This window comes from Esox lucius, chromosome 7 (assembly GCF_011004845.1).
Source record: "Esox lucius isolate fEsoLuc1 chromosome 7, fEsoLuc1.pri, whole genome shotgun sequence".
Lineage (NCBI taxonomy): Eukaryota > Metazoa > Chordata > Actinopteri > Esociformes > Esocidae > Esox > Esox lucius.
The window spans coordinates 26,398,611-26,409,986 of NC_047575.1; the positions used below are offsets into that span (position 1 = coordinate 26,398,611).

General features: G+C 39.1%; 1 protein-coding gene across 1 annotated transcript; it reads right to left on the minus strand.

Moving 5' to 3' along the window:
- Positions 1–4,350: 4,350 nt before the first annotated feature.
- sar1b (secretion associated, Ras related GTPase 1B) lies at positions 4,351–11,150 on the minus strand. The gene is given in 7 exon segments (NM_001310921.1): positions 4,351–4,561; positions 5,038–5,169; positions 7,253–7,356; positions 7,449–7,514; positions 7,752–7,871; positions 8,661–8,736; positions 11,030–11,150. Coding segments are annotated over 6 exon segments (597 nt in total). The 5' UTR covers positions 8,719–8,736; positions 11,030–11,150; the 3' UTR covers positions 4,351–4,444.
- Positions 11,151–11,376: the final 226 nt, after the last annotated feature.

Consider the following 11,376-nt stretch of genomic DNA (forward strand, 5'->3'; position numbering starts at 1 on the left):
ACATTAAATTCCAGCTTTCACTGAAATTCTGAAAAATACATGGGCCTTTCCTCTCAGGAAAAAGTGTGAGGCATGTCCATCCTCACAGAAATGTGGTTTATAGTTTATTAATGTACAAAGAAAATCCATTAATTTCTGTCTGTGCAAATGGCTAGGAACAAATCACGGTAAATCATCTATGATAATAACACAATGTAACTCATTTTCATTCTATCAAACACAACTCCTTAAATAGATATGGCTCAATATTAATAAAAATAAACTTAGAATTCAGAACATACTGGATCATCACAAACCTCAGAATAATCGTGTGAGAGAGTGCTCATCAATAATTAAAGTTATAACAGAAATAAGTTGTAAGAAGGCTACATAATATTATATGAAACTAAACTGGAGAAATGAAATATAAAACATAAAGACCGGTGCACTGTATTCAAATATCAATAGCTATTTCACAAAGTTATTTTTTTTGAGGTAGCCAAAATGGGAGTATGTAATGTATCTTGATGATTGGGTCAGAAATGGGACAGAGGCAACATCATCCTGAGCAATGAGAGGTTTCCTCCTGTGTTGTACTGTCCTGTGCACAACATAACCATTACTCTGTACAGCAGAACTACAGCGCAGCCTCGCAGAGCTCAGTGGGAATGCTTTTGGTCTTTAGATAATAATAACAATCACATATTTTCCATTCCTAACTAGTAAAAACACAATGAACGTATTCAATTTCACATCTAAGTCTTTTTGCAATAATAACAAAATATCCTAATCACAATTTTGCACACAGAGACTTAGAAAGTGACATACTTTGTATTGAGTGGATTAGGTGTACGGAGCTCGCAGAGCTGGTTAATTCTATTTTATCTTCAGGATCAAATCCTTCAGTGTCATTTAACCGTGAACAGCTGATAGCATTCATGAATGTCATCCCCCAAGACTCATTAAACACTCAGAGCCTTTCTAGTTGTCGACGTAGACAACACTGTTGCCCAGGATTCCATCAGACAAGCCAAATGGAGGAAAGACCACCAGGCTTCCCCCACAAAGAGCCTGAGGAGTGAAGAACCTCCGTCTCTCCACCGCAGAGACATGTCTGTCTGGAGCCTGGACCGGTCAACCCTGTAAGCAGGCGTGTAACCCCCGATGAGTGGAAGAGTGCAGGGGTCTGGTGGTGGCAGGGCTGAGAGGGATAGAAGTGCGTAGAAAAGTGTGGATGAATGCTCCTGAAGGTAACACTGGCTGCTGCTCCCCTAGCGGCTGTGTGGTCGACTGTGCTGGAGGGAACTGTTCTGAGTTGAATGAGGGCATACTATATTGATGAATTCATTTGAAAAGAATGTTGAAAGCACTTTGTGATTAATATGTTTAAACATACTGAAATATGGTCTAGTGATTTTTTAATAGACAGTGTCATGAAAAAAACTGAACAAGACAAGTTTAAAATAATCAAGCGTACAAAATATATATTTCCATTTGCACGGACAATTCTGTATTTTATCACTGTACAATACCACAATACTAGGCTACCTTTAGTACAATGGTAGTGTTACTTTCATACCTTATCAGCTACGCCCTCTAGTGGACCAGATAATGCAACACATTGGCATGAGAAAACGTGTTGTCCACAGCCCTCAAATCATCATAGGTCACATCATATTTCCATGGACTCTACACTTCTGTCAATCAATTCCTCTCACCAAGATGAACAACCTAATCATTTGTATTACCTCATTATTGTGTCCCTAACAGCAAGCCATTTCCTAAGTAGAGCACTACATTTGTCTCCCACATGGAAACTATGTAGCAAATTACTTGGATTATTAGGAGTATTGTGAAAGTGGAACAATTAGCTAAAATTGATATTTAAGCCTTTTAATGGAAATCTTAGGATTTCTTCCATTTTCACAATACTTACTGTCCAAATTACACACTACTCACTGTATCTCCATCTCCCTGTGCATCATATATAATTAGGATTTCAAAATTATAAGTAATTACTAGGCATCACATACCCTAAATTTAAAACAAATGTTGTTAATAACATTGGTGTTAAATACAAGGGTTTACTTTTTAAGATATAATTTTGGGCATTTGATAGACAGTGGTGAAAGACAAGATTATTTTGCTGAATAGCTGTATGCTGTATTTGTACCCATATTGCAGCAGAACATGTGCAGCAGAGACAGCTGGACACCTCAGGCCTAATTACTATACATTAATATATATGAATGTTGTTTTACTTTTAAAAAGTTAGTTGACTGTAATTTACCAAAGTTACAATAGATTGAGATATATTCGGTTAATTATCAAAATTACAAAAATATTCATTAGCTTTACAATCCTAAATATGGCTTGTTTAATGGAATGCATAAACAACGTTGAGTCCATTACTGCAGTGAACACTGAACAGCAGTGAGAAAACAGTGGTGTTATTTCTTATCGGACGCTAAGCGGCTGGGCCACTCTAAAATAATTATTGTTTAGGGACTACTGTTAAGCCTGTTATTCATTGCAAACATTTATTACAATTTATGATGCAAACAACGTAAGTCCCTCCCTTATCGGAACAGCTCATGGAATGAGGGAATAAAGAGTCACAAAAGGACAGAACAGGAAAAAAAAAATTATGCGCCATTCCAATATGGTTCTTAAAAAAACAGGTGAGATAAGCACTAAATTCCATACATTGTCATTTGGCATTTTCTCCCTCCTGTTGTACTTCTGTATATTGTCATTAAAATCAATGAACAAGGCATGCATAATAGTTTTTTATAATGCACATTGATCAAGGATACCGCATACTTTTAAAAAAAAACTCCATGTACGGTGGTGATGTACATTTCATATGGTCCCTTGTAGGTTTTTGTATGCCAATCAGTTCCAGTTGTGGACTATGCCACTTATCTAACTTGGTCACTATTTCCTCAGTTCAGGTTTGTTCAAGGGAACTCATATAAGACACGTTTCTAACATTGACGACTACCAGATGTTACATTGTGCCAAACACTTTTTACTGCATGTTATTATCAAGCTATTTTCATTCGTTTCATTCACAGTTAAACATCACCTTCCTTATCTTGTCCGCTAGCTAACAACTTCAACCTCAAACCTTCGACTCAGCGATATGATTTAATAGCCAAGTGATAGTTCTTTTCCTGTTTATTCTTCCAAATTAAAATGCCTGCGCACATTGTGGTATCCGAGTCTTACTATCCTATACAAAGAGGTCCATTCTGCCCAAGACCCGATGGCTTACCTGCACATTTAGGGGCTGGACTCCAATTGCATAGTAGACAGCCAATAAGCACTCACCCTCACCTCTTTCCCTTGGAATCCCTATCCTAACCAGATGCATTTTTGATTGACATCTAAAATGCCCATCCAATTGACAAAAGCTGACCCTTCAGCCATTGATTTGGCTTGATGGGACATGAGTGGGCAACTTTGCTCACTTGCAGGGTTGATATTACCAAAAGGCCAACGCAAACTGCAGTGACGTGTAACGCTGGTGGCTGCGAAGCGACACATTCCTAATCGAGTTACATTTTTGGTCAGACTCCTTCTGGGGTGTGAATTTAGTATACTACGCACTGAGTTAGCTATCTCCGGTCATCTGGCAAGTACACTCGGATGTGACGATGTAAAATGTCATTCAAATTCAAGGGCTGAGGGATTAAACGCTGTCTACTTTGGAAATGGAGTCCAGCCAAGGAGCCAGGGACAAGTCCATGTCCACATACAACACACTGCCGTTTGAAATGTGGTTAACTGAAATGCCTAAAGGTGGCAAACTCTTGACAATGTGAACTACTTCCAATACATTAACAAAGATCAATGCAGGGCTCCATATATTATAATAGGATGACAGCCAGAAGAGCTTCCTTTTAGGGGAATGCTTCTGTCAATTTGACCACACTTCTGGCTTATTAAACCTATGTGAAAAATAAATGAAGAAAAGACATGAACTATGATTACACACATGTCACATGTCTGCGTGTCGTCTTTCCGGTTAAAAAAAGTGTATTGCAACATGTAAAACTACTCAGCTCAGTCTCACTCTTCAGAATGTGTTAGAAGTTGGGCGGGGGCTTATATCAGATTCATTTACAGATTTACAGTTACAGAATGCATTTGTTACACCAACAGATGTCATGGGGGAAATGCAAAGACGGAAACAAAATAGAAAAGATTCAACAGGTAGATATATTTTTTTTTAAACCATTCTGCAGAATCGATGCTATTTCAATTCTCTTAGAAAAAGTGTAAAGAGAAAACATGTTTGTAACCCAAAAAAATGTTCCAGAGACCAATAAAAGTCTATTGGGATCAAGTTGTACTGTTTTTTTTTTTCTGATAGCGGAGGCAGACTTTATAAACCAAACATGGGACTATGGTGGTGGTAATAGAAGTGGGGCGTCTCGTGTAGCGCCTCCTGGTGGCTGGATTAGTCGATGTACTGGGAGAGCCAGCGGAAGCCCTCCCCGTAGCCCTGCCTCTTCAGCACACTGCACATGAACACCTCCAGCGGTCTTGTGTTCAACTCCTTCATGGGAATGTTGCCCTGGAGACAAGACAAAAAAATGTCAGAGAACAACTTCAGCAAAACACATGCTCGTTCTAGCCACCTGCGGTTCTTCGATTGTTAGGGGTGAACAGGACATCAGTTTGGTTAAAGCTGAGGCCAGTTGCTACCTACATTTGACCAGACAATGTGGAATTCTAGTCCTTGGCCCTACGATGAAACGAGAAGCCTTCCCTGCATGAGGGTTTACCAGATTCTAGAAACAGCAGTATATCCGCTACTGGCAGGACGGTTCAGTTCAGCAGGAGCAGTGTGAGGAGATGCACAGTCGCTTTATGGGTTTGTACTATTGAATTCTTCAAATATGTATTATGTTGTTCATGCTGTGTCTCGATTTTGTAAACAGTACATTTGGAAGGTAAGTGAAATGTACCGTAGACATTGACCTGGTGAGGTGGACGGAAGACGGGGAGATTGGAAGACAGTGGGTTGTGCGAGCTGCCTGACCACCTTACCTTGCCTGTTGTCTGTCCATACAATCCAAACAGCTCCCGCAGTTTCTCCTCACTGATGGCTTCTGGTCTGTCAATCTTGTTTCCGAGGACAAGGATAGGTACGTTTCCAATGGTCTCGTCTGTCATTAGTGCCTGAGTGGTCCACAAGACAGAGGGGTCTGGTCAGTTATGACCACATTACACTACTCCAAACCAATCATCTCATGCTCTAGGTACCTACCGGTGAAAAGGAGTGTCTTCAACTGACTAACTTTTTGCAGATCTAAAATATTGTTTGTATGAAAGGCGAGTGGGCTGTGGGGGCTGGTTTAATTTTAAATGACACGATGAGGGCTAATATTTTATTTTTGCAATAATTTATGACAACTAAAAAAGTCAGCTAGCGCCTGTCACACAAAACACTTGATCTAAACAACACTATGCAGACCGTATGTTACAGCAGCATTTTCCATGTTTGCAGGTTTAGGGTCGGGTGAGGGCTTCAGAAAAACACAAACCACAGTCTGGCGGTTGCAAATGGCTGATTTGGAATTACAGGCCTGTGTAGGTGGAAAAAAATAACAGCTAACTTGCAAAGCACTAATGTCTAGGGTTTTATATGGAGGTGAAATAAGAAAAAAGGAATCACCAAATTAAACAGATATCATGGAAATTGGAGAAAATAAAATGTTATGGAATTGGCCAAAAAATAAAACTGATTTTATAGGGCCCTATGTATGCTTTGGCTTGTTTTCCTGCTGAAAGATGACTCTTTGCCCTAGTCTGAAATAATGTGTGCGCTGAATAAATTTTTCTTCAAGGACCTCTATATTCTGCGGGTGATAAACAGCCCCATTACATACACCCACCACCACGCTTCGCTGTAGGGATTGTATTAGCTAGGTGATGAGTACCTTGTTTTCATCAGAAGTAGGGCTTGGCATTTTAGTCTAATAGTTTGATTAGAGTATCATTAGAGAAAAAAATGTAAGTGCCATTTGGCAAACTCCAGACGGCATGTCATAACAGACAAAACAAGTCTAAGTCAAGTCTCAAGACACTCCATGCAAGTCCATGTCAAGTCTCAAGTCTTTTAAGCACTATAGGCTATAGTCATAGTCCATTAGTCCAAATATACTCCTTTCAACATATTGGGCACTTTTTGGGGATTACTATTGTTTTATGGGCTATTTTAAATAAACAGATGATAATCTAGTACACTACTACTGAATTGCAACATTTAATTTATTATAGCAAACATGAACTTTGTTTTATTGAAGTATGTTCATGTTGAGGCTGGGGCCGGCCTATTCTATCTGCCATTAGCCAAATTGTCTGACTATTTTACATAGGTTAGCCATGAGCTAACAGCTCTTTGATTTTTGTATGGTTGTGTTAGCTAGTATTTGGCTACTGTAACTAACTAGCTGGAAGAGATTAGAAACAGGCCCAATTCTTGACAGCGAGCTAACATTAGGTTTCTCACTGAATGTAAAAAAAAAAAAAACAATTATAATCTTTGTAGCCAAATGCTATTACAAATGGAACAGATGCACTGTCGCTAACGTTACCTACGTGACTTTCAACTTTAATCGATTGAGCTACCAGACCAGAACAAGACAGGAAGGCAGTTTTTTTCTTTAGTTTTAGCTATTATATATTTACCCTCCAAGGTACGAGTCCAACGACTACAAGTCCAAGTCAAGTCTTTTGAACAAATCGCAAGTAAAGTCACAAGTCAATTTGAGTCACCAACTCTGTGTCGTATGCTTTTTACTCATGAGTGGTATTTTCTCTAGCCACTCTACAATAAAGGCCGGATTGATGGAGTGCGGCAAAGATGTCATTCTGGCAGCTTCTGCTACATCTTCAGAGACACTCTAAAGCACTGTTAGGGTGGCCATTTGGTTCTTGGTCAACTCCTTGACCATGTCAGACAGCCAGTTCTAGGAAGAGGCTTAGTGGTTCCAATATTCTTGAAATTCACAGTGATGGAGGCCACTGTTCTTTAGCAATTAAATTAAATCAACCAAAAATAAGTGTGCCTTTCTAAACGTCCAATCGATTTAATTTGCCAACGGTGGGCTCCAGTGAAGTTCTAGAAACAATGTTATCCCTTTGTCATTATGGGCTACTGTAGTACCCATTGTATAAAAAAAAAATCCTTATTAAATGGACATATTTAAAATAAAATGTAAGGTATGTTGTGAGGTGAAATCTACTCAATGACACTCACATCAAGTTCCGTTTTGGACTCAGCCAATCTTGGGTGGTCCGCACAATCCACAAGGAAGACAATGCCATTTATGGCGGGGAGGTAGTTTTTCCACACTCTGCGAGCTGTGTGAACAAACACAGAACAAGTGAAATGAGTGAAATGCAGTTTCTCTGCAAACACAAATGTACTAATCAATGCCAACGCGCACACACACCTTGTGCATGGCCTCCGAGGTCAAAGGTGGTGAAGGTCATGCCAGCGATCGTCAGCTCTTCCGAGGCTGGTGGGGAAATAATTAATGGAGACATTGCAAAACCACAACAAGTAATTCAGTAATTTAAGCCACAATCAAATTGGTAGGAGTGAAAGCAGCCAGCACTAGCTTTTTTGTATGAGCATCTGACAGGATCATACTTGGAATAGTTTAAAAACAGACATCTATTTGTGCAGTCGTTGATGTATACATCTAAAAATGATATGTGATAATAAAATAACATATTCCAAAACATCTGCTTACTTGGATGTAGAGTTGGCACATGCTGTCCCAATCTGTCATCTTTGAGCATGTGCAGTAGTGTCGTCTTGCCAGCATTGTCCAGGCCAAGAAATACTAACTTGCCAGATTTCTTGTACAGTCCTTAAATGTAATAAAAAATAAATAATTGAACACTAAATTTCTTGCGAAAAGATGTGACATTATATAACCTTGCCTTGTCAAGACCTGTAAATATTCCTTGGTCAAATAAAGCATTTAGAGGGAACATATTTTAATTCTGTAAATATAAGAAATAAATCTTCTCACCAATATAAGACGTCGACCCAAAAGAATGGACTCATCACGTTAAGGCATGCCATCGGGTAGGCATTAACCAATGAACTACACTCGCTTTGATTATCCAAAGATTCACATTAAACTGCCGACTATCACCAAACAAAACCGAATGTCTGTCATGTCTATCCCAGTCAGCCCTTACACCCAGCCGCCATCATCCTTACTCCACACCACCACATGATTAGCAGTACCTGTTTAACAAGGTGAGCAGGGGCGTCGCCAAAACTCCCAAGGATGGGTGCTAGCTAGTGAAACTGAAACTAGAGGGGGCTCCAGAGAGAGGCTAAAGGGAGTGTCTGCTAGCTTGTTTGTGTTTCATTGTAGCTTTGCGGGTATAGACGCACAGTAAAACAACACAGAGGCCTACTCCTAGACTATGTAACTACCGCATTCAACCACAAGAGGGACAACACAGATCTCAAACAGGAATAGACAGTACCACACTTGTTGTCGGTCTTTAGAACAAGCGATAATTAGGAAACCAAGAAATGAGAAACAGGAAAGGTATCAGCACTGGGTAAAGGGGGTTCCAGTTTCAGATATAAGACATTCAGAGGACAGTACTAACAGTGGGGATGTTTAGATAATACTTACCTAGAAACTGCAGTACGCTACTGAAACCACTATAAATCCAATCAAATATGAAGGACATATCCGGAGCTTATGAATCCTGTAAGACAGTAAGAATGGAGGTAATGAACAGGAGGCATGATTCATCCTGGAGTCGGCAACCTAGGCACCTTGACAATCCCTGCTCTATGAGTGCAGCCAGCAGACCGTGTTTTGGGTTACAGAGTTGCAAGAAGACAACCCTCCTATCTGGAGGAGTTAGCCACACGCGCCAAGAACAATGACAAACAATGGCTGCCCTCAAGAGGCACCATCATGATGCAGTGGAATTCATCAGACAGCAGTACAGGAAGTTAATTTCACTGCCTCCTTCTCCCACAGCCAATATACAGCACTAACAACCAAGGCCCTATGGTATTGGAAAGATCAATTCCCCTTCAGATTTTAAAAAAATTACTGCACTTTCAATTAAAAAAGCAAGTAGTGCAGGAACGGACAATGTTCTGTAATCAATCTGACATGGGAACACTGGACAGTGACTGGTTAACTTTTCCTACTACTTTGTTGAAACTAAATGACCAAGTAACCGAAAATAAAAAGGTCATCTAAAATAAACGACTATATATATATATATATAAATATAACTTTGTCTAACTCAAAAACAACTTCTACTCAGACCCAAATACCAGAGTAAATATCTTTTTTGTCACTGTATAAAAGCAAACAAAAGGCCTGGCTGTCTGAGCAGGCTACTTTCCACGTCCATGAAACCAAAAACCCCAACTCTCCCAGACTATGATGGCATCACAGTGTGCCAGACATGCTGGCCAACCTGTGGCTCTAGTTATGCAACATCCATACAGATCCAGGGCTAAAGTATAAGGGAGCCAAAGGTCATGACCATGCAAATACAGCTGAACTACACGTCAGCAGGAGCTCTCCCCTGGCTGATACTCCTGCTGTGGGCAGGGCTGGAGGATTCCAGTGTGTGACGTGATCTAGCAGCAGATGCAATTAAAGCTAAAAAGAGCAGAGTCCTACACTGAATAAGTGTCTTCGTTATTTTAAACACCACATTCTGTTGTTCTTTTACATCAATGGATGCTAAATAGTCACAATTGCAGTGACAGCAATACAGTACAAAGAGAAAAAAATGCTTTAGTATTCTGAAATGCAAAGTGGAAAAATGAAGTATTGTAGTTAACATTCTTAATGTTGTAAATGGTTGAACATGTGTGCTGTCTTTTTTGAAGTTCTCTCTTGCAAAACATGTTTAATACCAATTTAGAACTATTTTCAAATTTCTTTTTACTACATTTAATAACATCTTAAAAATGTTTTGATATGTGTGTTTAACTCAAAAATAACCTAAAGACGATGAAAGCTTGTAGTCATTAACATACACTTAAATCAATACTGTTTCAGTTCAACGCCTTCTACCCTTAATATTGTGTGTTATTGGGATCCACAGCTGAAACCGTGACAACAGGTAATATTCATGGGGTCATTGATTACACAGATGGAACGTGATGTGAGAACAAACGACTCCACAAAGGCCGGAGCTTTCGGGAAAGAAGTAGACTAGCCAGCTACTCATTATCAAACAATATCTGAAACATTCAATAGGTGTAGCTGTAATTGTATTTTAGTAAATGTTTCCAAGTGTTAGACTGTTAGTGAATGGCTACAAGAATTGGAGTAAAACTCTACATCAAGTTAACGTTACCGTAATACAGCACAAAATAATTAATCAAATCACTAAAGTATTGTCAAGTAAAGTTACATTTACGATAGAACATCACTATGAATAATAATAGTGCGATTACTATTCTAGCTGAATAGCTAACGTTTTGAGGAAAACCTAAAAAAAAAAATGGCTGTGACATGTCGTTAGGTAGTAAGCTAACTATGTATGCTACTAACAAACTCTGATTTTAGGCAGCGAGACTTGGATTTTTTACTATATAAACAATAAATCCAATGAATGTCCTGACATGTACTTGAGACGTAACTTTCCATTCTGATTGGTTAGCCCACGCGAGCTAGCTAATGAGTTCATCTGAATTCATAGATACGTGTCATTTTCAGAGCTAACGTTAGCAATGCTAGCTAGCAATGGGAGGGATAACTTAGCTACAGTACTGTAACGTCTGGCTAGCTGTATTGACAACAACGATAACGGCAAAGCTGTTATATACAATTACACATACAAACGTAGTTAAGTCTACGTGGCCTATCTTTAGATTGTCATGTTTTATTTTTTTTAGACAACTAACGTTAACACACATTTTTATTGCTAAGCTACCTAAGTTAGCTTCCTAGCTAATAAGCTGCCATACCGAACATTCACTATCACAATCCCCATATTATAAATATCTAATGTGAACACGTACCTGTTATCTAAATGGAGATCAATTTACAAATATTTTTGCTCTTAAAATCATGAAAATCTGCCCTTTGGTCAAATGAGAGCCGGCAATTTACGTCTTCCTCTCCACCTTCGTGTTATGATACAGAGCCACGACACCGCAATGGCTGTCGAGAACAACTCCCGAGGCCTAGCCGCTTCCTGTTTATGTTTCACAATCATCGTTCCGGTAGGTGAACACATATTAACAATGTTCGAATTTTTTTATTTGCGTACAGGTAATGTTTATTTTAATACTTATGTTAACAACACCATATTGTATATACTATAGTTGGAACATATGTCCTTATTTCGGAAGTATCAGAAGTAATT